The 27,614-nt window shown below is 41.9% G+C and overlaps 1 protein-coding gene and 1 long non-coding RNA gene across 2 annotated transcripts; one reads left to right on the top strand and one right to left on the bottom strand.

Annotated features, from left to right (window-relative positions):
• Positions 1-1,507: 1,507 nt before the first annotated feature.
• LOC120234651 lies at positions 1,508-2,143 on the bottom strand. Its single transcript, XR_005529152.1, has 2 exons — positions 2,079-2,143; positions 1,508-1,583 (listed from the first exon to the last, which is right to left on the bottom strand). It is a non-coding gene; the product is annotated as an uncharacterized LOC120234651 (long non-coding RNA).
• On the top strand, positions 1,960-25,529 carry HAL (histidine ammonia-lyase). Its single transcript, XM_039236594.1, has 20 exons — positions 1,960-2,257; positions 2,853-2,913; positions 3,014-3,041; positions 3,372-3,446; positions 3,539-3,611; positions 3,704-3,770; positions 4,078-4,115; positions 4,706-4,831; positions 8,613-8,752; positions 10,085-10,132; positions 10,765-10,912; positions 12,025-12,120; positions 12,218-12,276; positions 13,360-13,440; positions 15,751-15,816; positions 15,901-16,066; positions 18,505-18,639; positions 22,167-22,275; positions 22,368-22,437; positions 25,357-25,529. The coding sequence occupies exons 1-20, from the start codon at positions 2,011-2,013 to the stop codon at positions 25,495-25,497; spliced, it is 1,974 nt and encodes a 657-aa protein (XP_039092525.1). The 5' UTR covers positions 1,960-2,010; the 3' UTR covers positions 25,498-25,529.
• The last annotated feature ends 2,085 nt before the right edge of the window (positions 25,530-27,614 follow it).

Raw genomic sequence — 27,614 nt, 5'->3', positions numbered from 1 at the left:
AGCTGGCAGTCAGCACAGAGCCCGACGCAGGGCTCGAACCCACGAACGCAAGATCATGACCTAAGCAAAAGTCGGACGCTTAACCGACTAAGCCACCCAGGAGCCCCAAGAAGTGGGTGAATGTTTTAGCAACTTGCGGAGGGAGAGGGGCAAGTAGAAGGACAATGCCATGATGTACATCATCACAGAATTTTCTGAAGCACAGGCTTCCACCAGGGTGAACACAGAGAGCAGTTTGTTATGATGACCAAGAGTTTGAATTTAACTCAGAGCTGGCATAGGTTTAGGGTGATAAAGGGATTTCAAAATGCTTAAGAAAGAGTGGCCCAGGTGAGCAACTAGGACACCAGCATCCTAGGAAAGAAAATGAGGAAGCTGGTGGGAAATGGAGGAAAGGAGGAAGGAGGAGCCAACCAGGTATCAGGTCCAAGGGCAAAGATGACTAAAGTAAGGGGAGAGCTGGAAGGCTAGAAAGCCATGGTCAGAAGGTAGGGTACTGGAATTTAAGATTTCTTATGTGCATCAAATTCAGGTGGTACAAATTCCAGGGTGCGGTCAGTATGTGGATGGCCGAAGTGCAAGCTTCAATAACCAAGGAGCGGTACGTCTTTATTTGAACATTTCCCAGGAAGCTCTGGAGGAAAGAAAATTTGGGGTGTTGGTGTTTTCTGTGAGCTACTGTGTCTCTATTCCCAACACGAGTCTGTTTTAGTGGAAACGGGCTTCAGGATCTTTCTGTTGCAGTAATCAAACCTCTAGAAACTGGCTTATTACTAAAATGCTGCTTAGTTAAAACAGTGCCCACATTTCTTTGATTCCTTTTTCATTCTCTTTGGAGTTCTTTAATCCACTGGTAATGAATTAGATGCAGGGAGCAGTTAACTGTGTTGGAGATGCTTAATTGGATTAGGGATATCCTATTGGATTAGGGATATCCAAGATGCAAGAACATTCAGAAGTTAATATAGATATACAGAGCATTAGAGTCCAAATAATAGTAATTACACACACTTCTGTACCATTTCCGATTTACCACGTGCTGAGCTAAGGGCTTTACATACACAAGATCATTTAATCCCCCCTAAAGCTCTTTGAAATAGGCACAATCGTTGTCTCCAGCTTAGAGATGAAGAAACTGAGACCATGAGGAGTCAAATAACTTGCCTAGAGGTCACATCGCTAGCAAATGGCAAAGCCAAGATTTGATCCCAGGTATACACTGCAAATACAGCAGTGAGGTAGCTCGCTCTTCTTCCCCTCTGAAGAAGAAACAGGGGCTAATTAATAATTTACTTGCTCAAAGCTAATAAATAGTGGAGCTAGAGTCCCACCGTGGGCCGTCTGAGCTGCTAACCTCGCACCCATGATAGCTCATTCATCCAGACTGACCTTCAGTTGTGAGAATGATCTCTGGCCTTTGCAGTCTCCCTTCGTGGAGGGACAGGTTTGGAAAACCTTAGTGGTGGGAGGGGGTAGTTGCTCAACACATGTTTGTGCAATAAACAAAAAAAAAAAAAAATGAAGATTGCCACACTCCGTGGTGTCACTGTAGGCCAGAAGGTGCATTTTACAGTTGAGTAATTCTAGATAAAGACAGGAACACAGTGTTTACAGGCTGCCTTCGATGGAGGAGAACACAGAAGCCAGGGCAGGGAGAAATACGGGACCCTGAGAGAGAGACTGCAGGAGGTGCCAGCGGCACTGGCACCCCCAGCATGCCAGAAGCCGGGCCTTTCTGCCAATGGGGCTGTGCCCCGCTTGCACAGGCCACTGGCCTGCCTGCATCCCCCCTCCCGCCTCTCATTCGGCTGTGAAAATCCACAGAAACCCCGTGTAGCCCTCAATAAATATTTGTCCAACACGTAGAGGAGTAAAGGCGGGAGAGGGGGCGTGTTCTGAAAGTCTCCCTGCGTCCTCCCCGCCGACCACACCTAGCTAGTCCCTCCCGGATAAAGCTGTCTCCGCCAGGCTCCTGCCCGAGCCGAGGGGCAGGCAGAGTCGCGCGGAGTCATGCCCAGGTACACGGTGCACGTGCGCGGGGAATGGCTGGCCGTGCCCTGCCGGGACGCGCAGCTCACCGTGGGCTGGCTGGGCCGCGAGGCCGTCAGGAGGTACATCAAGAACAAGCCGGACAACGGTGGCTTCGCCTCGGTGGACGACGTGCGCTTCCTCGTGCGCCGGTGCAAGGGCCTGGGCCTCCTGGACAGCGAGGACCCGCTTCAGGTGGCCCTGGAGGACAACGAGTTCGTGGAAGTGGGTGAGTGGCCGGAGGGCGGCGGCCCAGTCCCCGCACCCCTGGGAAGGAGGTCCCAGCGTCCTCGCCGCTGCTCCCCCACCCCGAGGGCCGTGGGAGGGGCATGTGCTGTGCCCTAGGTTCCCACACGTGCCCGGGATAGGATTCTCGTCCCCCTTTTAGCATGAAGCAGCAGACCCAGAAACGAGGTGGCTTATCCATGGTCGTGCCGCTAGGAAGTACCAATGCCCTTGCAGTTACAGAACCATCGTGAAGATCCTTCTGCCCTTCAGAAGCACCTCAGCGGACCTGCGGCCAGTGGCCTAAGCGGTTCAGATTTACTACAAACTAAACCGGGGGTGGGGATAGGGGTAAGGGTGGGGATTAGATCTTGAGCTTCTGTGTAAACCCGGGTCCACACCTGATATCTGCATCTCAGCATTTGCCTCTTCTTTGTAAAGACAATCGGAGCAACTTGAAGGCCTCTGAAGTGGTTTTAAAGCAGCCATTTCTGTAGAAGTCAGAGGCATGGGAAAAGCCCTTTCTTGGTTTACCGGCAACAATGAGCCTCTCCTTTGCTATCTATCGGTAAGGAGCCTCTCTTGCGTTCTTGTTTCAGTTATAGAAGGGGATGCCATGTCTCCAGACTTCATTCCATCACAACCAGAAGGAGTTTACCTGTATCCTTTCCTGCAGGCTGGTGGGTCTGGGCTGGGGGCTGCCCCGGCCAGTGGGGCGGGGCGTTCCCGCTACCCAGTGTTCTCCTTTACCCGGCTGCAGATACAGCAAATACCGGGAGCCTGAAAAGGTAGGCTTCTAGCCATGCTCTGTTTGTAAAGACAATTAAGCCCCCCTTACTTAAAGAGGGGTAGGGCCAGCAAAATCTGTGAGTGAACACTATCAGGACAGGGCTTTATCCTGCCCTGTGGAGTAGGGAAATGCATCAATTATGCTCTTCCATTGCTAGCTTTCTTTACTCCGCCTTCTCCTGAACAAGCTGTCGTTTAAACTAGGACATGAATGTGTCAGAGCAGAGGTAAAATCTCTCAAGTGCCCAAAGGTAGTTTTGCTTGAGGCTTCCCTACTCTCTTGTTCAAGCGGCCAAGCTGCTCAGGTTCATAGAGGTTCTCTCGTGCAGTACATCGCCTTAGATGGGGACAGCCTGACCACAGAGGATCTGGTCAACTTGGGAAAAGGACACTACAAAATAAAGGTATGGGGGCGGGTGGGGAAGGATGCCCTCTGACCTTTTTCACTGCGTATGGAAGTTTCCAACATGCTCTGCTTTGACCAACGTTTTCCTAGCTCACCCCAGTTGCTGAAAAGAAGGTGCAAAAATCCAGAGAGGTCATAGATAGCATCATAAAAGAAAAAACTGGTATCATTTTCTCTTTGTGTCATACAATTCTTTTTATTGACTTAACACAATGGCCTGCATCTAATTGTTCAATGTCTGTTTTTTTGTTGTAGTTGTTTACGGTATCACTACAGGTTTTGGGAAATTTGCCAGAACTATAATTCCTGTCAATAAGCTAGAGTAAGTCTGATTCCCACCCTCCTTAGCAAACACAAGCATTCACATGCTACCTGTCCCTATCCTTGAGACTTCTTTCCACAAGAGAAATAGTTAACATTTGCCCCAATTTCCAGATGAGGAGGATAAGTCTCCTGTTAACTTGTATACGAGTTGGCATTGAAAACACAGGCTTGCTGCTTCCTTCCATGGCACCACGGCGCCTTATTCTGTCTCTCCAAAGATTCAACTGTTCTTCCCTTCATTTTCCCGCCCGAGGGAACATTTTCACTGTGAGGTATCTAAGAGAGGTTTTCCCTTTCTCTTCCAGAGAGCTCCAGGTCAACCTAGTACGTTCACATTCTTCAGGTAAATCATTCCAAACAGAGTGAGGCATCCTGTAACAGCCGTGAATAGCTAATGCATTCCAAGAACTAGTGCCAGTTCTGCTTCAGGAGGAAGGGAAAGAGGAAAGCATCAGACAAGACCACCTTTCAGCTGAGTCTAAGAAAAAGGAATGGACAAGGTGGAGAGATGGGGTTGGGGCAGGAGCATGTATACTATCATGCCAAGAGAGAGGTGTATTCAGGGAATGAAATTAAGGCTGGAATTCAGGGAATGAGTTGATCGGGACGAGCTGAGATGGGAAAGTCTATCAAGAATCCAGTCCCACCAGCAAGGGAGCTGGTGCTGAGGAGGCTAGATGCTACTCTAAGGGTGTTGGGGAGTATGGGGCTCACTGAAGCGTTCTAGGAAAAGAGAACTGAGAAGGCAAAACTGGGGATTCAGGTTTTTCTAGAAGATGGGACTTTAAGAAACAGGACAACCAGGAAGGAAAGCAGTACAACTATCCGAGTCAAGAAGAGAAAGGTGGTAGGAGACTGTACTGAAATGAAACAAGATTTGAGAGATGGAGGTAGAAAAGATTTCTAGGAGAAAACATCAATTCTGTTTCACAGGTGTTGGGAAACCACTGATCCCTGAGAGATGTCGGATGCTCCTGGCTTTAAGGATCAATGTCTTAGCCAAAGGATACAGTGGCATTTCCCTGGAGACCCTCAAGCAAGTTATCGAAGTATTTAATGGTAAAGCCATGGATCCCCAGTCTGACCCTCCACTGAAGCTGGGCATTTACCACAGGTAGACTTGGTTGATGGCATGGTGAGGACCAAGAGAGACAAGATGATATAGAATAATGGAGACGAATGGAAAGGGGCTTGGTGAGAAGGAGAATACCTGAGGGGAGAAGGGTGGGGACAGAAATGCTTACTCCTGTGTACCTTCGACTAACTCTTTATCACCCTTCACTTAGTATTTGGCATCTTTAAGTCTGGAACAATCCCCTTAAGTCTGGCTCAAAGCTCAGAGCTGGAAAGAACCTTTAAGTCAGTGATGCCCAGATGTGGTTAGAGAAGTTGCATCAAATCATCTGGAAAGCACAATGGTTCCTGGATGTCTATCACAACGACCAATTCAGTAGCTCTGTTTAGTGCCCGGGAATCTGACATCTTAATGCTCCCCAGATAGTGGGATACCCAGATTTAAATAAGTGAAATTTAACTTCTTGCAAAGATATGAACAGAAGCATAAAGAGATCAAAGACTTGCTTTGGACCAGGAAGCCATCTCGTGCCAGCGTACACTACAGTTCAGCTCTTTGGGTCTTACATCTCAGGATAGAAAACTTCCAATGTGGAGACAAGATTCGAAATACTTAGAAGGCCACTGTCCCTTCTCACAGATAAGGATAAACATTATAGATCAGCACAGGCTTGGGAAACTCTTTGGGGTGAAGGTATTTGGGGTATGTATGGGTCTACATGGCTCTGCTGAGCAGACCAGTAATGATCCCACCACCAGTCTCTACTCCTACTCTGGTCTTCTCTGGAATCTCAGATAGTACACCTTTGGCTATAAACCTACCTATGCTTTATGGGTGAGTCCAGGGCTCCTTTGGATCCCTAGAGTTCTGAGAATTCCCTGGGTGAACTAAGATCTGGAAGCTGGCCTGTGGATGACACTGCTTCATCCTATTAATATTATTTACAGTTGGAAAACACACTGCTATAGGAGTCTGCGTTTGCTTTAGAAAAAAGAGGACTTTTTTTTTTTTTGTACTGAGAATATTCTCCAAAATAGTACATGTCTGCTTATAAGTGGTGGTAAGGTAGCAGGCTGGGTGCCTAGGAACCTGGGCAAAAATAGAAAAAAGGAACTATGTTGTCTACGCTTACCTCCTCAGAGAACCCCTGTGAATACTTTGGTATGCCTTATCCTTCTAGAACATTTTATATTACTTTTCTAACATAAACATTTCCATGTTTCCAGGCAATCTCTGATAGTGTTTTGTTTGGTATTTTTTTTCTCCAATAGGTTTTAATAGCTGCACATACTCTTTGGTTATATGAAAGTCTCTTCATTCTTTTTAATTTTTTAATGTTTATTTATTTTTGAGAGAGAGAGTGTGAGAGGGTGTGAGCAGGGGAGGGGCAGAGGGAGAGGGAGACACAGAATCTGAAACAGGCTCCAGGCTCTAAGCTGTCAGCACAGAGCCCGACGCGGGGCTCTAACCCACAAACCATGAGATCATGACCTGAGCTGAAGTCGGATGCTTAACCAACTAAGCTGCCCAAGCCCCAAAAATCTCTTAGTTCATTTCTTTTTGTTCTCAGAACCAAGGCTGTAATGAAAAACAGCTAACTCTTGAAATTTTAGGTACATTGTTACAATCCCTAAAAATTTCTAGGTCTGATTAGAACATGTACAGTAAAAGCAAAGGGGCAGAAGACCAGGAAGGAGGAAAAACTTAAAGGAATAGATAATCCTTATGGGGATATGGGTTTCAGATCACCTTTCTTCCATGCAGCCTGATCTGTATTAGTCCCCTATGTACAGTGTCCCTCCCCCCCCCCCAACCAGCTTCACACAGCAAATCTTAGCATGTCCTGGCTATAATCTGTAATGCTTCCCATTGTCCCTAGAAAAGAGCCTAAACTTATAAAAAATAAAGTTTCGTATGCTGTACCTTTCCTCCTCATGCCTTATTCATTCCATAAATTGAAGCTTGTATCTCCCACCCCCTTCACCCATTTTGCCCAATGCCCCCACCCCCATCAACCATCAATTTATTTTCTGTATTTATGAGTTTGTTTCGGGTTTTGTTTTGTTTTGTTTTTTAGATTCCACATATAAGTGGACTGGTAATGTCTGTCTCACTGATTTTATTACCCACTAATAATACCCATTAAGTCCATCTACAATGTCACAAATGGCAGGGTCTCATTATTTGTTATGGCTGAGCAATATTCCATTGGATATAAATACTACCTCTTCTTTATCCATTCATCTATCAATGGACATTTGGGCTGCTTCCATGTCTTGACTATTGCAAATAGTGCTACTGTTAACATAGGGGTGGTGTATGTCTTTTCAAATCAGTGTTTTCATTTCCTTTGGGTACATACCCAGTAGTACAATTGCTGCGTCATGTAGTAGTTCTGTTTTTAATTTTTTGAGGAGATTCCGTACATTGTCCCCAGTGGCTGCACCAGTTTGCATTCCCACTAGCAGCTCACAGAGGTTCCCTTTTCTCCACATCCTCACCAATATTTGTTGTTTCTGAGTTGTTTATTTTAGCCATTTTGCCAGGTTGTGAGGTGATAGCTCGCTGTGGTTTTGATTTGCATTCCCTGATGATTAGTAATACTGAGTATCTTTTTATGTGTCTGTTGGCCTTCTGTATGTCTTCGTTGAAACAAAAATGGCTATTCAGGCCCTCTGCCCACTTTTTAATTGGATTATTTGGTTTTTCTGGTGTTGAGATGTATAAGTTCTTTATATAGTTTGCGTGTTAACCCTTTATCAGCCATATCATTTTCAAACACAGCACAGTCAGTAGGTTGCTTTTTCATTTTGTTGATGGCTCCCTTCATTGTGTAAAACTTCTAATTTTGATATAGTCCCAGTAGTTTATTTTTGCTTTTGCTTCCCTTTCCTGAGGAGCCATATCTAGAAAAATGTTGCTAAGACCAATATCAAAGTGATTACTGCCTGTGTTTTCCTTCTAGGAGTTTTATGGTTTCAGGTCTCACATTTAGGTCTTTAGTCCATTTTGTGTTAAGTTTTGTGTATGGTGTGAGAAAGTGGACTAGTTTTCCCAGCCTCAGACAAGACTGTCTTCCCCATTATATATTCTTATCTCCTTTGCCATTGATTTATTGACCATATAGGCATAGATTTATTTCTGGGCTGTCTATTCTGTTCCATTGATCTGTTTGTCCATTTCTGTGCCAGTGCCATATATTTTGATTACTACAGCTGTGATGTGTATCTTGAAATCTGAGATTGTGATATCTCCAGCTTTGTTCTTCTTCCTCAAGTTTGCTTTGGCTATTTGGAATCTTTTGTGGTTCCATACAAATTTTTGGATTGAAAAATGCCAGTGATGCTTTGATAGAAATTGCACTGAACATGTAGATTGCTTTGGTAGTGTGGACATTTTAACAATATCAATTCTTCTACTCCATAGCGCAAAATATATTATTTGTGTTGGCTTCCATTTCTTTCATCAATGTTTTATAGTTTTCAGAGTACATATCTTTACAGTCTAAACTAAAAGTGTCTTATAAGGGAAGGAAGGCCTTTTAGTATTGGGGAGGGTGCTCTCTCCCACCCATCCTCTCTTATTCCCCTCTGCCTTTTTTCTTAATAGCAGTGCACCCAGGTTCATTAAGCATTAATTGTGCTCCAGGAACTGTCTTTCCCCAGGTATTTGTGCCATAAAGTGTTACTAGATCCTATTGGGGGAGGTTGGTCTCCCTGACAACATGAAGTAGCCAGAAATAACCGGTGCCTACTTCTCTCCCAGCCTCCTGCTTGCCCTACGTTCCAGAGAAAGGAACCGTTGGTGCCAGTGGAGACCTTGCGCCACTCTCTCATCTTGCTCTTGGGCTAATTGGAGAAGGGAAGATGTGGTCTCCAAAGAGTGGCTGGGCTGATGCTAAATACGTAAGACTTTAACAACCTACATCTGCAGTAATTGCCCTAGGCTGGACACCAGCTGCACTCGCATACTTTATAGCACTGAATCCTTGCCACAGCCCCATGAGGTAGCCACCATTAGTCAAACTAGGTAAGGCTCTTAGCTTCCATACTTTAATGCTGGTCCTTTGGACGTGATGGTCACCTTGGTGAAAAGGAACAGCAGCCAGTGTTAATCCCAGCTATTTATTCTGCAGCTAAAATGCTTCCAGTGTCTATCACGCACTGTTGCAAATTTACTCACAGTCTCACAGTGTAGCGCTGTGGATCATAGTATTGCTGTATGACCTCTGGAAAGCAGGCTCCATTTTCCTCTAAGCTCCGCCCCCCCAATGGCTAATCAGAAGGGCTTGTTTTTGATAAAGCCTTAATGTTTTCCCCACCCATCTCCAAATTCCTTTAGAGCAGCCCAAAGAATTATCTGAAGTGTCATATCAGGTCAATTGCTGAGAGGTTCCCCAGTAAAGGGGCAGAGGACCCAGGGGAAGGAAGAAGTTAAGGGAACAGATAATCCTAAGGAGGGTACGGGTTCCAGATCACCTTTCTTTCCTCAGCCTGATCTCTATTTCTCTGTACAGTTTTCCCAGTCACCTTAACACAGCAAATTCAAGCATATCCTGGCTCAAGCCTGTAACGCTTCCCATTGTCCTTAGAATAAAGTCTAAATTTAGACTGGTTTATAAGAATCTTGTTGGTCTAATCCCTCCTATTAGAGGGATTACAGAAACTAGAGGTTCCTAGTTCCACAGCTGGGATGTGCTGTGACCAGCATGTGCTCATTCTTCTCTTCTTCACTCACTCCTCTGATAAGTCCTCTGGGAAACTTCCCTCTCTGCTACCCTGGTTCTTTTCCCTCCAAATGCTATTTGCCCTTCCTTTGTGCTATCCTGGTATTTTATGTGCTCATTTTCTAGCAAACCCTACCTACTTCCTTCCTCCTAGACCATTTCACATTCTCTTACTCTGTAAGCATGGGCTCAGGAAGCACAGGAGAAAAAGTGAATCACTAAGGTGGAAACTGAACACAAAGGACCTAAAAACCAAAATTCAGGGTTACTTCTGTAGACACTAAAGCCCCTGATTTAAGTATAACAATTATGTGAGATATAAATCTGCTTTTAGATTAAAGAACAGAACTAGAGAATATACCAGAGTGGATGAACAAAATCAATTCATGAGGTCTACTCTTTTATAAGACAGATCTTTAGGCTTAAGGATATTTCACTGATTCCTTAGGAAATTAGAAAAAGGCTGGTATTTTATTTGATACCCATTTTTATCTTTTTAATCATTCTGCAGGTCTTGGAAGCTCATGGTTTGAAACCAGTTGTTTTGAAACCAAAAGAGGTAAGGAGATTCAAAGAAAACGTATTCATTTTAACGTACACTATTTTCAGCCTTAATGTCAGTCTCACTGATTTCTTAAGATAAATGTGGCTTTCATGTTTGTTAGAATTTTGCCACTGAAGAAAGGACTCATCCATAAGCATTTAAAAGATTCTTCCTGCCACAAATGCTTAGGGGTTCTCTTACTTAATTCAAAGTTCAAACCAGGATCTCTAAGGATCCCTAACGGATGCTATAAGTCAAGATTCCTCAGGGTGCTCTCAGCCAAGACTCTTGGATCAGAAATGTTTTAAGATGTCTTGTCACAATGGTAAGTTAAAGAAGAAATGCTGCTTAATTAGGAGCTAAAGACTTTATATGCAGCTACACTGAAGGTCCATTGTCTTGAGAATGGGGATACTTAACACGTATTACACTTTGGGGGGGGTGGTTTATACTAACAATTTCACATAGGATAGTACTTAATCCTCAAGTCCTTAAATAAGCATTACTGCCCTGCACTTTAGAAAACATAAATAAATGTCATTCAGCTGACTGGTTAACTTTTCTCTTATGGATGCAAAAGATATGAAATCAACTTGTACACAGGTTACAATAAATATGGCAAGGAACTTCTCTCTTTCTTTCCAAAGGGTCTGGCACTCATCAACGGGACACAGATGATCACCTCCCTTGGCTGTGAAGCTGTGGAGAGAGCCAGTGCTATTGCACGTCAGGCTGACATCGTGGCAGCCCTGACCCTTGAGGTGCTGAAGGGCACCACCAAAGCCTTCGATACTGGTCAGCATGGTTCCTCCATCTGGTTGTTACTCAGTCATTCAGAGGTGCTTGGGTGGGCTGGATCAAGTCTTTAAACATGAGTGGTGGGAGTACATGGTAGGAGAAAAAGGGAAAACCCAAGTGTCTATGGCATACACAATACTGCTACAGCTTCATCTAAGTTATGCCACACTTGACGGTTAAAATGACCACATTTTATGGATGCTGACTCTAGAATTCATCCAGAGTTCTGGATCACTCAGGCCCAACTCCCATCAAACTGTGCACTGTCTTGGAAATCTGTTCACAGTGTTTTAGAATTAGAGTAGGATTAAAGTTGGTCTCCATTAGAAAATTGAGATAGAAAAACTATAGAAGTTGTAGTTTACCTGGAAAGTAGTGAATTTGAAAGACTCCCCACCATTCTATATAGTAAGACAGAAAAAGTGTCTAAAACTGATTTAATACTGTCTAAAATTGGCCAGTATGGAGGTCCCTTTCATTAGGAGCCTAAACCTTTGAGGGTAGGCCCAGGGTCCTGAGTTGAATTCCCAGATGGCTTAACACATAGTTTGCACTCAGATATTTAAAGTAGAAAGAATACAAAAGAATGAAATCTGGCCATGTGTAGCAACCTGGATGGACCTTGAGGGTGTTATGCTGAGCAAAAATAAGTCAGGCAGAGAAGGACAAATACCATGTTTGCACATATAGGAGGATTAGGAGGAACTTAACAGAGGACCATGGGGGAGAAGAAGGGGGGAAATAGTGGGGGAGAGGGAGGGAGGCAAACCATGAGAGACTCTTGAATGCTGAGAACAAACTGAGGACTGATGGGTGTGGGGGGGAAGAGGGAGGTGATGGGAATAGAGGAGGGCACTTGTGGGGATGAGCACTGGGTGTTATATGGAAACCAACTTAACAATAAACTATTTTTAATTTTAAAAAGTAAAGTAGAAAGAATACAGTCAATAGGAAAATCTTGCTTTTGGAGTCAAGTTTCTACCTGTGAGTGGTGCTAAGAACCCCTGGGATTTTGAGGGCTCTGGTCAGCACCATGGACGGTTCTGAACCATCAATGGTAGTTCATTCTAATGTAAGAATTGCTCAGACTTGTTCTCCGTCAATTCTAGACATTCATGCTGTTCGCCCTCATCGTGGACAAATTGAAGTTGCTTTTCGGTTTCGGTCACTCTTGGACTCGGATCACCACCCTTCTGAAATAGCAGGTCTGGGCATGTGTATGTGAGAAAGCTTATTTGGTTTTGTGTTTTGTGGGGGGAATAAAACTGATAACTTTGAAAAAAATTGCTGTCCCTTCCACAGAAAGTCACAGGTTCTGTGATCGTGTTCAAGATGCGTACACCTTGCGCTGCTGTCCACAGGTAAACAGACAAAAAGCCTTTTCTTTTTTTCCAGTTCAGGGAGGGATGAATAGAAAAAGATATAAGTGTTAAAATGTCATGTAGTCATCAATTATAATCCAAATTTCTTTACTGCCTCTATGTATGTTATACTTCCTTTTGTCCAATTATTTTAGTTCCCATTCTATGTATTAAGCTGTTTGTTTCCTTTTGAACTGCTTTGCTCAATTCCCTTGTACAGAACCACAAGAAACAACTTGCTGTGTTGGTTTAGTGCTCTAACTTTTTAAAATTCTGAGTAATAACATCATCCTAACCATTAATGGAATTTTACTGGTTCTCCCTTTTAGAGCAAGAACCAGCCTTCCAGAGATGTTTGGAGGAAAGTCTAATCAAAATTCAAGTGCACATCAGGGTTTTACCTTATCTGCATTTAATAAGCAGATATAAACCATCATAAATAAATTTGTGAGGCTTAACGTTAGATTAAAACAATGCAGAAGACCTGAGTGGGCATGTGGCATCTGGTATTGCAAATGTTATAACTCATTTATGAATGGCAATTAGTTGAGTAAGAGATTAACACACATCTCAAGAATCAAACAATATTTGATCTGATGCCAGATTTTGTAGTGTAATAAAGAGTCCTCCCTAGAATAAATACCCTATTTCCTTTAACATAGCAAGTTCTATTTAGCTAGTTGATCAAAATCATCTATGGAAAGGAATTGCTAAATTAGCCATACAATACAAATAAATTCCAGTTTAAAACATACTTGCTCTTTGGGGCACTGGCATGGCTCAGTTGGTTATGTGCCCGAATCCTGATTTTAGCTCATATCATGATCTCATGCTTCATGAGTTTGAGCCCCACATCAGGCTCCATGCTGATAGCATGGTGATAGCATGGAGCCTACTTGAGATTCTCTTTCATTCTCGCTCTGCCCCTCCCCTGCTCATTCTCTCTCTCTCTCTCTCAAAACAAATAAACATTTAAAAAAAAAAACAAACATTCTTACTATTCTAATAAGAATATCAGACCTTTGTGACAGACATCATTATCAATGTTTTCAATGTATTAACTCATTTAATCTTGTATTTTAGGTCCATGGTGTGGTAAATGACACAATAGCGTTTGTGAAGAACATCATTACCACAGAACTTAACAGTGCAACAGATAATCCTGTATCTTTTGACTGCTTGCTAAACTGTAGTTATAGAAATACAGCTAGTAATTTTTAGATATGCTAAAGTGATCATTTTGGGTAGCATCTCTGTTATGTTACTCCATTTCATAGACTTCGTACCTGAGGTTCAGAGGACCCTCAGAGCTGATGAGTGGCAGGGGCAAGTCTGTGACCTAATTTCACTTCAGAGACTAACATGCTGTGCTTTCCAAATGGACTCGTTAAAAGCTAATGGACAGATTTCCAGCATTGGCTGAGAGGTTTCATGAAAACCTTTGCACTAAAACGCATTGCTGAGATCACTGATAGAAGAATGAAAACTCAGGTCATAGATGTGACTGTGGGGATCCTGGGTAGGTTGGCATTAATGCAAGCCTTCCTGGTTCTTGTGATGCATGAAACAGAAGGCAGCTTGTTAACACTTACCAAAATCACAATCAAAGAGTTATGGCTTTCCTCATCTCAAGTTTTTATTTTTGACATGGACTTTACTCAAATTAGTATTTCCATATTTCTACAAAGAATAATAAGAATGCTTCCATTTTTCAAGGTTGGAGCTCTTCTCTCCTTCATGGTGTGGGTATCTTAGCGCCATCTTGTTTTTGCTTTGGAATATTCTTTGATGGTATAGTTCCCCCAGACGTTGATGTGATCAGTTAGAAGTCACAATGGCAAAGTTTCACAGAGATCTGCAATATTGCCTTTAAAGACCACCCCACCCTTAGGGATATATGCCTTTCTATCCTATGTCTGCCTCATTTCCTAATACTGGACAAAGTGCTGAGTTAGCAACCCTGAAAGCACAGTTCATAGCTTACCAGACAGGTTTCACAGCAGCTGTGACCCTTTCATCACACGATCCTTTTAGTGTGGTTGCTCTGACAAGTTTACTTGAGGATGTGTGTTCTATGTCCTCTCAGATTGTTTTACAGTGAAGTTAGACCCACACTAAATAAACTTCAAGCGACTCACCTCAACACATTTCACTCCCCAAAAGGGACTAGCATTTTTATGAAGTCTTGTCTCATCTGTCAATTCTTGCACTGTGAGGAGAGGCATCCTTTCTACACTTACATAATTTAGACCTGAAAGGGTATCTTATAGAGTAAAAAACAAAACAAAACATACGTACACACACACACACACACACACACACACACCAAAAAAACAAAGAATTGCCATTAAATTATTAGATATGGGAGAGGGATAATTCCTTACTAAATCCTTACCCTACCACTCACCCCAGCAAAAGTTTCAGCCAAAAGCCTTTTCCTTTCTCAATAACGATTCTTAATTACTGATGAATTTCCAATAAGGAAATATTTGAAAGTTCTCCTACAATAGTGATGTTACTTGAAAGAGAATAGTCTTCTGAATTTTTCTGTTGTAGATATAGAGCACCTATTACATAGTTGCTAGATGTTATTGGAGCTAAATTCGAATTGCTATAATCTGATAGCCAGCAAACTGGAAAACAACAGAACATGCCAAAGTTGTAAATAGGGGCAGAGATTACTTGCTATAAGGATTCAGAAAATGGAGAAAAGACAAGGGCCTGTGATTGGGGGTGGGTTAGTTGATCTAAACTGTTTTCAGGGAAGGTACTAAGCACTAAATTACTATGGTTGTGGTGCTTGAGAATCTCTAATCTCAAGAAAAAAAAATTTCATGTCCCATGTTTCCTTGGCCCCCAACTGGGTGTACATGATTCATCTTTAAGGTTCTGGATATTTGTTTTGTTTTTGGTTTTTTGTCCCTTTAGGTCAACACCTGGCTCATAGAATCTCCTTCCCTCACCCATATTTGTACAAGGGCTATCAGTGTTACAAATTAGTGGGTTGGAAAGAGTTCTGCAAGTATCCCCTGCTTTTTTGAAAGTTTGCATTACGCCGCTTTGCTTGTATGAAAGACCTACATTAGTACTCATTTTCACTGACTGAAAAAAATCTGAAGCGGTGACAGTCGTATCACTGAGCTCCTTACCTGGGAACTACACCCAGCATCTCAGCGTCAAGCTGCCATTGCTTTGAACTATATGAACATCTGTGCTTTATCTTATCTTAATTTATTTTATTCATCCATTAGCAAGATGTGTCCTATGGTATCAGAAAGCTAAAAGAGGTTATTTTGAGGGTCTGGGACTCCTCAAAAAATTTTCCCCGTAAATTAATGGTAAGCACTTCTTCACTTATGCCATTTTGGTTTAGAAAAGATTATCATAGGAACACTCTACTTTCGGATAGCGGGGGAGACCTGTGCTTGCAGTGATCAGCAAATGTTACATTCAAGCCTTAACCTGTTTTGAAAGATGGTATTTGCCAGTAGGGGCGAGACTATTTCTGGAGGAAACTTCCATGGTGAATACCCAGCCAAAGTAAGCTTTTTAGAATTGCTCCTGACACTGAAAGCAGATTCCAACTTAGGCTCAGTTCAACTGAATTGAAACACTTCTTTCCAGGCCCTGGACTATTTGGCCATTGGAGTTCATGAGCTTGCTGCTATTAGTGAAAGAAGAATCGAAAGGCTCTGTAACCCCTCCCTCAGCGAGCTGCCTGCCTTCCTGGTTGCTGAGGGGGGTCTGAACTCGGGATTCATGATTGCACATTGTACGGCCGCAGCCCTCGGTAAGAACACTGCCCGCTTCTCAGAACGCAAGCCTGTCCTTTTTATTTGAAAGTGTCAAATTTATCCTTGAATGAGGTTTTCTCCCACTTCATTTGCATCCTACCTGTCTCAACTCAAATGCACAAGGAAGCCTATTTTAGAAAAAAAAATAGATATATAAAATAAAATCTAAACAAAGTTAAACTAAAACAGAATAATACCCTAATGAGCTTGTAAATACTGAGGTTTCCACAATTTCTCTGTAGGAAGCAATTTAACATCACATACAAATGTCATGTTTGTAGCTTTTTCCTGAAATCACAATTTGGAGACTGTCAGAAGGAAAAAGGCAAAGATATGTGTAATTAAGGTGAAACATGAACTGACCTGAATGATTAAACGTTGGATACATTCCATTAGATATACTGACACCTAAGAACATAAGGATGTGATTACAATATGCAAAAATGCTTATAAGAAGCAAGATGCCCTCTATGAGAACTGAGGGTCAGTGTCACTGATTTCTGAATTAAAACTGTAAGTAACACATCAGAATAGGGCCTGGTACAAAGGACCTGCTAAGGGCTTCATTTATATTTACTCACTTCATGATCACAACAATACTGTGAGGCAGGCACTATTATTACCCCCATTGTATAGATGAATACCCAAAGATCTGAGAAGTTAGGTGACTTACCCAACATTGAACAGCTAGTAAGTAGAACTGAATTCAAACCCAGGCACTTTTGTTCTAAAATCTATGCTCTGACTTCCATCAATGCAGATCTCATTTTAATGAGTACAAAATCCTAATATGGCTGCCAAATAGAAATGCAAGATGCCCAGTTAGATTTGAATTACTTGAGATATACTTATACTAAAAAATTACTTGTTTTTTTTAACTGAAAGTCAAAGTTAATTGAGCATTCTGTATTTTTTCTGGCAAACCTATGCAAGAGGCAGGATATTGTGTGGTTAGTTAAGAGCATAGACTCTGGGTCCAAATCCCAACTCTGCCATTTACCAGGAGTATGGTATGGAGCAAGTTTCTTAATCCTATTAACCCTTGGTTTACTCTTCTGTAAAATGGGGGCTGATAAATTTACCTAATGGGCTAATTTGAGGGTTAAATGAATTAATGCATACTAGGCCTCAGGATTATGCCTGGCATGTCTCTAAGCACTAAATAAATATTAGTTGCTATTAATATTACTCCTAACCCTTTCCTCACCGAAGCCTCACATGGAAACTCAACAAAACCAACATAGTCCCTGAATTCATTGTGTCCTCTGTCAAGGATCTTCTATTTGCTCACTTAACCCCCTTATTAAAATACTCCCTTAAAGGGTAGTGGCTTCTTACATTAACATAGGGAGGTTGTAGTTGATTTCTAGAAAACATTAGGGACTTCAGAAAGCTACATTTGAATGTGTCTGGCTTCCCTAAACTGCCTACTGAAGTTGCTCAACTTGCTTTCTTTATAATGAAATGGGTAGTTTTCTTTTTGGGGGACATGAAACTTCTCTTTCTGAAAGAGCCTCACCACAGCCTGCTTATCCATCTAGGGTCACAGGACCTGGGCCTTGAAGTGCTGAAACCTTGCAAGCCCTGGGCAGACCAGGATGAGCTGACACCTTAGTTCATGTAGCTAGATTACCTCAGGTAACCACTGAAGTCTCACCCAGCCACTCTCAGGGTCAAAAATGCAGGGGAGAAAACTTGAGTTTGGCCTTCCCTGGCTTCCGGAGCTGGGAAGGAGCTCTGTAATCTAGGCCCTCCATACTAACAGTGTTGTCTTCGAGCCAAAAATCCAGCCATCAGCTGGAGCTTATTAGCACAGCAGACTCTCAGCAGCACTCAAAACTCAACATCTGCATTTTGACAAGATGAAGGGAGTCATAACGCACAATACAGTTTGGGAGCCACCAATCTAGGCCATCACTGGGATTTCATCCACCTCCCCAAGTTATCTCAGGCAGTCATGAAGCCCTTGCTTCAACCCAGCTTCACTTATATCATCACTGAACAGTCTGAACTGTAAAATGTCCTTACTCAAGATCTGTGGGTCCAGTCTCCATCCCCAAATACAACCCTGAGTTCCAATGCCTCCTCTGGTGACACTACCAGTCAGTTGTTCTTGAGAATGCAGAAAAGACCATCATGTCTTTTTTTTCCTAGTCTCCCTAGCGTGCTAAATGTTTCCTGTTTTCAACTGGGGTTTGTAATATTAAGATTCCCATCTGGTCTTATCTCAGAATTCACTATTGACTCCAAGTTCTTCTCACTTTGATACAAACCCAACCTGCTTCCATTTCCCAAAATAATTTTGGACCATCTGGCACTTGGATAACAACCCAGAGATCCTGGAGAGGATACTCCATGACGTTGGGCACAGGGAGAAGCCAACATGGCAATTTTTCCTATTAGAAGCATATTTAACTTGCACGGCCTCTTGCAGTTTCTGAGAACAAGGCTCTGTGCCACCCCTCGTCGGTGGACTCTCTCTCCACCAGCGCTGCCACAGAGGACCATGTCTCCATGGGAGGATGGGCAGCAAGGAAGGCACTTCGGGTCATCGAGCACGTGGAGCAAGGTAAACCCAGCCATTGTGGGACGGCAAGCAAGCCTCTCTGATTAACTACTACATCTGTGAGCCTCAAAATAGGGAGCATCAGCATCACCCAGGAACCTGTGAGAAAGGCAGATTCTTAGGGCCCTCCCAAGACCTACTAAAGTAGAAACTCTAGGGAGGGAACAGAACAATCTGGCTTAACAAGTCTTCCAGGTGATGCTGATGCTCGCTGAAAATTATGTACCACACCTGCTGACCTAGCAGGTTTATTGGTTGGCTTTATTTTTCAAACAATTTAAAATATATTCAGAAGAGAAGAGATTAGTACCGAGAGCCCTTATTTATACCTCACTCGACTCAACAGAACATTTGCTTCATTTTTTCTTTTTCCGTTCTCAAGTTATTTTCAAACAAACCTCATCATATTATTTCCGTCCTGCATTCTTTATCCCTTAAATATGAACACATTTTTCAACGGGCAGAGCCCTCAGGTGCCCTTGTTTTGTTTTGTTTTTTTAAAAAGGGATTACCGGGGCGCCTGGGTGGCTTAGTCGGTTAAGCGTCCGACTTTCACTTAGGTCATGATCTCGCGGTTCGTGGGTTCGAGCCCCGCGTCGGGCTCTGTGCTGACTGCCAGCTCAGAGCCTGGAGCCTGTTTCAGAGTCTGTATCTCCCCCTCTCTCTGATCACTACAGTAACTCCCCGTTACCCCCGGGGAAACGTTCCAGGACCACGAGTGGATGCCTGACACCACGGGTGGTACCAATTCCTATGTATACCGTGTTTTTTCCTGTACACACATACCTATGATAACGTTATTTTATAAATTAGGCACAGTAAGATAGTAACAAGAACAATAAAATAGAATAATCATAACAATATATTGAAATAAAAGTTGTGTGAATGTGAACCCTCTCAAAATATCTTACTGTACTCACCCTTTCTTGTCACTATGTGAGGTGATAAAACGCCTACGGACGAGATGAAGTGAGGTGAATGTCGCAGGCGTTGTGACGCAGCGTTAGGCTACTATTGACCTGATGATTCGTCAGAAAGAGGAATCTGACGAATCATCAGGATCACCTGCTTCCAGACCGTAGTTGATTACGGCAACCCAAACTGTGGAAAGCGAAACAGCAGATAAGCAAAGACTATGGTATTTTAAGATAAATGTGGGAGAGCTGAGTATTCTTTTTAACAGCTGTATTGAGATATAATTTACATACCATACAATCACCCATTTAAATTGTACACTTGAGTTGTTACTAGTATATTCACAGAATTGTGCAATCACTACCACAAATTTTAGAACATTTTCATCACCTCAGAAAGAAACCTTGTACCCTTTACCTATCACTCTCCTATTCTCCTACCCTGTCCACAGGCTTATGCACCCACTAATGTACTTTCTCTCTCTATGGATTTGCCTATTCTGGACATTTCATGTAAATGTCACACAGTATATGGCCTTTTGTATCTGGCTTCTTTCAGTCACTATAATGTGTTCAGGGCTCATCCATGTTGTAGCATGTATTAGTACTTCATTCCTTTTTATGGCCACATATTCCATTTTGTGGATTTACCACATTTTGTTTATCCATTCATCAGTTGAGAGATGTTTGGGTTTTGTCCACCTTTTGCCTAATATGAATAATGCTGCTACAGACATTTGTGTACAAGTTTTTATGAAGACCTATGTTTTCATTTCTCTAGGGTGGAATTGCCAAGTCATATGGTAACTTATGTTCATCTTTTTGAGGAACTGCCAGACTGTTTTCCAAAGTGGCCGTACCATGTTACATTCCTACCAGCAGTGTGTGAGAGTTCTGAATTTTCCACATCCTCACCAACACTTGTTATTAACTGCCTACCAGAGTGTGTTGTTCCTAATGTTCTTCCTTGAGATGGTCTCCCCATTGAACATGGGCCAAAAGGCTAAGGAGTCACCCTTATCCGACTCCTGTCCAGATCAGATCTTCTATCCAATTTTTAGCAAATTAAACTTATCATCAAAAGACAGCAAATCAAGGTGCCATCATCTACTTTTGACTGATGTCTCCTTGAATTTACTACAGTTCTTCCACAGTCACCACATACAATAATCCAGATGAACTTCTTAAAATGCAGTTTTGATCACACCATGTTCCTGCTCAAATTTGCCAAGGTGCTTCATCGTACTCAAAACAAAATCCAGCCCCCTCCCTGTGGCCCCCAAAGATCATGCATTATCTGGCTTCTAGCTCTCTCTGGCACCTGTCTCCTTTCCCTTCTCTACCCTGGAGGCACAGTGTTATTCTTGTACCTGCCAGTACCCTCAGCGCCTGTGTCCTTGCTGGTCTCTCTGCCTGCAACATTGTTCCCCAAGGACTTCACACGCTTCGCTTCTTCACTCTACTTTTGTAGCTGCTCAGATTTCACCTCAGATGCCTTCCCTGTCCAGCCCGGTTCAACTTCTCAAATTTTCCAATACCTTACATATGAAGTGAGGCGACTAGACTAGAAGATGTAAAGTTTCTTCCAGGTCCAAAATAGATTGTTTTACTTCATCCTCTCCAATTGTGACTTGTCTGTACTCACCAGAGTTTGTGATGTGATTCATAAATTCTAAGACAAAAAGTCAAATATTTTCAATACTCCATTTCAGTTAACCACTTAAATGGTTTGATCAACTTTATGCTTCTAAACTATTTTTTTCTTGGCAAATAATGGAATCCAAGTGTAGAGAAACTTAGATGTCAATATTAAAGTCGATCACAAGGTATGGTACATTTAATAAGTTCTTAAGTAGGAAAAACCTATTTAAGAATTGTTTTATCAAGAAACCTAAAGTTGGCAAAATATCAATTTCTAGAATTTCACTTAAGAAAATATTTAATATTTATTTTTGTAAGAGAGAAAGACAGAATGGGACCAGAAGAGGGACAGAGAGAGGGAGACACATAATCTGAGGCAGGCTCGAGGATCTGAGCTGTTAGCCCAGAGCCCGATGTGGGACTCGAACTCACAAACCATGAGATCATGACCTGAGCTGAAGTTGGGAAGCTTAACCAAGTGAGGTTCCCCTAGAATTTCAGTTTTAATGGGCCTGGGAGCTTTTGAGTTTGAAGGTTTGAAATGAGCATTATAGAATTAGTCCCAGAACAACAAAAAACTCATTTTCTCATTCACTGTCTCCTTCAATCCTTTAATGAAAGTCTATTGCCAGATATTTCAAGCCAAAAAAATAGCAAGACTGAAAATAAATTGAAATTTATGCAAAGGTAGAAATCGGACAAAGGTGTCATCCATCTTGATCAGATAAGGAGGAAGGGAGGGACTAAGACATTTACCAGGATAATGCTTTCCTTCTCAACATTAAAGATACAGCCAATAGATTAGAAAAGCAAATTTAAGATGGTAACCAAATACCAAAGCAGCTTTATTCTACCACTAGACAGAGAACCAACCATCTCTTAGTTGGCTAACAGTGTCAACTTCCTTGTGAGTTATGTCTCCCGAGCATGAAGTTAGGCTTTAACCATCCATACCCTCCACCTTTCTTGTCGTAGTGCTGGCCATCGAACTTCTGGCAGCCTGCCAGGGCATAGAGTTTCTACGCCCCCTGAGAACAACCACTCCTCTGGAAAAAGTATATGACCTGGTGCGCTCTGTTGTAAGGTAAAGTCAAACAGGTCGATGACATAGTTTCAGATCTGTGAACCCAGCAGTGGTTAATGTTTGGCTGGTGATTTGATGTGCTTTCTTTGTAGGCCCTGGATAAAAGATCGCTTCATGGCCCCAGACATCGAGGCAGCACACAGGCTGCTCCTGGAACAGAAGGCAAGTTGGCCACTTGGCTTACTTCTTAGTTTTGGATCATTATGGGAGAGCAAAGCAGGAGTAGAGAGTGAAGAAATATTGTTTTATTCTTTTGTTTCTTGTTTATGCCTTGAATATGAACAAAAAGGAATTTATGCAACTTCCAAGGCCACGAAAAAGCTATCTGATAACCTCTTAAGTGTCCCATGTTGTACCCAAACATTGAATATCTAACGATTATAAACTGATATAATTTTAAATGGAGTTTGGGACAGGTATTCACGGGGAGAAAATGATATGAAAGTTTCATGGATCCCCTTAACCAAGAACATTCTCTTTCATTCAAAAGTACATTCTCTTTCTGTGATGCTATCACCACCACCTCCAACTGGTCCAATGACTAAATAGACCTGAAGAGAAAACGAAGTCCCAGGTTTTTACTTCAAAGGTCTTTAGGTCTGTCTACTGCTGTGGTATGTCCCACCCTATTATCACCTTGAGTAAGATACTATGGGTTCTCTTTACTGCTTATTTCCTCTGGCTTCATTGACTAGAAATTTCTCTGATAGAGACAGATGCCTCACAGGCTGACTCATTTTTTAAATATATTGTTTAAAGTTCTTTAAGGCTTTTGTAATAATTTGTGAGTATCATGTTCTCTAGAATTTCTTGATTTCCCCTGGAACCATTGCTCTGCTCTTGGGGAATGATTTTTCCCTTTGATCTTCATATCCGTCATTTCTAAGTGTGCTCTACATCCTTTGAGGGGATGCCCCCTGCCTGCTGCCAACTTTGGTGCTTGTAGAGAGGTAAATGAGAGAGGTTAGCCTTTTTATTTATTCATTGAAATATAACTGACATATAACATTATATTCATTTCAGGAGCATAACATAATGGCTTAATATTTGTATATATTGCAAAATGATCACCATAATAAATCTAATAAACATCTGTCACCATACATAATTACAGTTTCTTCTTATGAGGAGAACTTTTAAGATCTAATCTCTGAGTAACTTTCAAATATATAATATAATATTATTAACTATAGTCACCATGTTGTATACTATATCCCCCAGCACATATTTATTTTATAATTGGAGGTTTGTACCTTTTGACCCCCTTTACCCATATTGCTCACCCTCTACCCCCCCAACTTTGGCAGCCACCAATCTATTCTATGAGCTCAGTTTCTGTTGTTGTGGCTGATATTTAGATTCCACATGTAAGTGAGATCCTACATTATTTGTCTTTCTGTGATTCATTTCACTTAGTATACTGCTCTCACAGTCTATCCATGTTGTCACAAATGCCAAGAGTCCTTTCTTTTTTATGGACGATTAATACACCCACAAACACACCACACTGTCTCTATCCATTTATCTGTTACTGAAAACCAAGCTCGGCTGTCCATCGCTTGAAAGGCCAATACTCAAGAGACGAGTTTTGATTAGAAAGGAATATGAGCTTTATTCAGGAGGCTGGCCACCTGGGGAGAAGTAGACTCTGGTCCAAAAGCCAACTCCCAGGTTTCTACCTGGCCCAGAGATCTTTAAAGGGGGTTAATCAGTAAAGGCAGTGCAGTGATCTATGACATTTCTTACTTACACACAGACTCAATGATGTCAGCTACAGAGTTATCTCAGTGCTTAGAGGTTGTGGAAGAAGTTCTAGTTTCTTGGTGCCCAGGGGAGCAGGGGAGCTGCGCAAGGATGTCTGGTTTCTTGGTACCCAGAGATTGTGCAAGAGTACTTTGTTCTTCTGCAAAGGAGGGCAAGATCTACAGATGTGCAAAGGGAGGTCAGTAAAGTTACTTGTGCGATCTTAAAAAAGAAAAACACTTTACTAAAATATTGCTGGGCTGGTTGGAAAGCCAAGGTGCCTTCAAACATACTTGCTGGTCTCTGCAGCCCAGGAAAGTTCTTGATCCTTCATTCCCCAAGGCCAATGGTTGGCAAATCTCAAAGGAAATAAATCAATTCTGTTACAGATCAAGGAGGGCCTTGCAAGCAAGCAAGAAGTGTGTTACCTTAACTCAAGTCAACTCTTAAGACTGGATGGAGTTGTTATATACATCTGTCTGTGGACACTTAGGTTGCTTCCATGTCTTGGCTATTTGTAAATAATGCTACAGTTGAACATGGATGCACGTATCTTTTCAAGGAAGTTAGCCTTTGAAAGAATACATTTTTTAAGGTAATACAAAAGAATAGGAAATGCTCCTTTGTTGTTAGCAGCAAACTGATAAAAAGCCACTATAAACCAAAAACAGGACCTTAACTTAAGGAGACATTATGCTTGAAAGAGAATCGTTTAGTGGGTGGAGGTATAAACAAGAGTCTGAAGCACTGCTTCTCCAACTGTGATGTGCATGTGACTCTCCGAGGGATCTTCTCCCAGATGCTGCCGCCGCTGATCCATGAGTCATCCACTGAGTAGCAAGGGTGTAAGGAGTAGAGCACGTTCAGCATGGAAATCTGGCAAATGAGGAAATCCACTGCCTTACTTAAAACTTGTTTTAGAAAACACATGGTCCTATCTTTGAGCAACTTTCCTGAATGCTGTCCACACTGAATTCTCTAGGCTTTGTGTGTTTGTTGGCTTGTTTTGCTTCAGAAGAATAAGCAGCTGAAAACCTTTGTGGTAACTCCAGAAAGGTTTCAGACTAGCTTTGCGCAGTGGCAGTCTCATAGCCAATGAGGTTTATCCAAGGTGCGATTATTGCTAATAGAAAGGTTTCAGACTTTGTATTTTAAAAGCTGTTAATGCAATCAAAGGGCAATAGACACAGATCATATGTCAAATGGCTTAGAACAAAAGCAAGGAAACAGCCACTATGTGTTTAGTCAGCTATAAATGTTTTGGTCCAATGAAGTTGATGTTCAATGGCACGTGAGAACAGTGTCCTCAACATTTTGACTTTGTTTTGTCCTTCTCAGGTTTGGGAAGTAGCTGCACCATACATAGAAAAATACAGAATGGAGCATATTCCAGAATCCAGACCAGTTTCTCCAACAGCCTTTTCACTGGAATTTCTACATAAGAAATTTGTGAAAATCCCAGAGTCTGGGGATCTTTAATGGGCTTTGTCATGGATTAGCAGATCAGATGATACTTTAACAGCAAGCAATATTATGCTGAAGAAGAGACCTGAGAACTTTCCTGGGTAGATCAATCCATTATATTATTCAGTTCTTTTAAAACCTACTGTGGTTAAAGCTGGTGACCGTATTAGCTGCTAACTGTAGTGCTATGTTCTTGTTGACCTGGTTTGAGACACAGCATCTGTTTTCAGATTATAGTTTTCTTTCTTTCTTAGTATCAACAGGCCACAGGCCACTTAACATTATTTGAATTCAAACAGTTCAAATGGTATCTGGAAACAGATAGATGATATTCTTTTCCAAACACATTAGACTTTTGTAAATCTTTTTTGTTTGTTTGTTTGACAAGCTCTCTACCGGATAACTTTGGCTGATTGAATTATACCACAGTAGATGAATGTTCTTTAATAGGCCTTGATAAACAACTTGTTTTGAAGTCATAATTTGTACTTAAGCTTCTCTTTCTTCTACTAATTGAATTATAGTCAATAGGTCAACAAGAGGTTTTGTGCAAAGGAGCTAAGGAGTGAATATAGAGATTGCCATCAGAGTGGCCCTTATTGATATTTATGAAATATCACTATATATCTCAAGAAAATCTTAGATGCTTAAACTGGAGCTAGAGGTTAGTATTATTACTTTCTTACTATGTGTTAGTACTCTGCTCACATTGCTATAATAACCCTGTGTTAAGGAGCCTCCTGTCTCACAAATAAGGAATCTTATGTTCAAAATTGACCAATCCCTTCTCTCTAATGGTAATCATTAAAACGAGGAATATTGATAAAGGTTGATGGGGCCTTGGAGGTGTTGCCCAATTTGTTTTTTCCTCAAAAAAGAAATTAAGGGTGGGAGGGTGCCTGGGTGGCTTAGTCGGTTAAGCGTCCGACTTTTGCTTAGGTCATGATCTCGCGGTACGTGGGTTCGAGCTCCGCGTCGGGCTCTGTGCTGACTGCCAGCTCATTTGTTTACTGAAATGTTGTTCTTGGCATTGTTGTTTTAACACGCACAAATAGGGTTTATTCATTCCTAACCACTAACTGCATTCGAACCAGTACACCCAGCAGTCTGATGGCGGTTCTTCAGTCCAGTTTGGAGAGTGCTGGATTCCCGCGAGCCACTGGTCTGCTGGGGCACTGTATTATTGAGTTCTTGATACAATTCTGGTAAAAACTGATTATCACATGCCTCTAAGAGAATAATAAGGTAAACATAGAATAAACTCAGTCTCCATTTATTATCTTATATTGTCACTATATTCTTAGGTTTCTATAAGTTTAGCACCTCTTGAGACAAAGCCTATTCTAACTGCAGTTCATCAAGTTTCTGAAAGATTTAGTCAATGAACGTTAACACAGTTAACACATCGCAAAGTGTCTTTAGAAAGTATAATTGATTCATTATCCTTTCTCTTTCTCCCTGAGTAGCAAGAAGAGTTAGTGGTACTGTGACTTCCTCCCCAGCAGGTCCCCTGAGCTGCTTCCCCTGCTGTCTCAGGGCAGCCAGAGGGCAAGCCCCAAAGCTGTAGGGCTTTTACACTTCTACTGTGCCATACTTGCTAATGTCCTTTCGGCCAAAGCAAGTCACACTCTCAAGCCCAAATCAGCCTGGGAGAATAATAGTCAACAGCATGGGCATGTGATTTGCAGGACATTACTGTAACAACTTACCACTCTATGTGAAATCAAAAACATAACCTGAAACATTCAAGACACTTTTCTTTACTACTTTAAACTTGAGTCTCATTTCTGTATCTGGTTACTGGATTATTATATTTTTATTAAACCTTTTAATTATGAATAGCATGATCATTTTGGATTTGGGGTGGTACTTTGGTTGAAGATATTAATTTATTAAATGTACACATTAAAAATACACCAAAAAAAACAAAGCCAGAAAACGAGTTGGAAGAAACATGTTTCAGCCTACAGCATAGGCCTGGTTAGTCACAAAATAGCACATTTCCTTTGCTTAGTGATTAGTTCAAGAAATGGCTGAGGTTGCAATTTGGACCAATGAGACAGATACAAATTTTATCGGAGGCTTTGAGAAAGCATTCTCTCCTAGGAGCCACAGCAGTCAGGCTTTCTCAT

The sequence above is a fragment of the Hyaena hyaena genome, unplaced genomic scaffold (assembly GCF_003009895.1).
Source record: "Hyaena hyaena isolate Hyena2069 unplaced genomic scaffold, ASM300989v1 scaffold_113, whole genome shotgun sequence".
NCBI classification, from domain to species: Eukaryota; Metazoa; Chordata; class Mammalia; order Carnivora; family Hyaenidae; genus Hyaena; species Hyaena hyaena.
The sequence above is the reverse complement of the archived record's forward strand: the minus strand, read 5'-3'. Positions and strand labels throughout refer to the sequence as shown.

What these genes read in the sequence shown, in the direction of transcription:
- HAL (XM_039236594.1), top strand. Translation starts at nt 2,011, where the DNA reads ATGCCCAGGTACACGGTGCACGTGCGCGGGGAATGGCTGGCCGTGCCC. An exon ending in CAACGAGTTCGTGGAAGTGG is followed by an intron (nt 2,258 to 2,852) that starts GTGAGTGGCCGG and finishes TTCTTGTTTCAG; the next exon opens with TTATAGAAGGGGATGCCATG. An exon ending in CATCATAAAAGAAAAAACTG is followed by an intron (nt 3,612 to 3,703) that starts GTATCATTTTCT and finishes TTTTTGTTGTAG; the next exon opens with TTGTTTACGGTATCACTACA.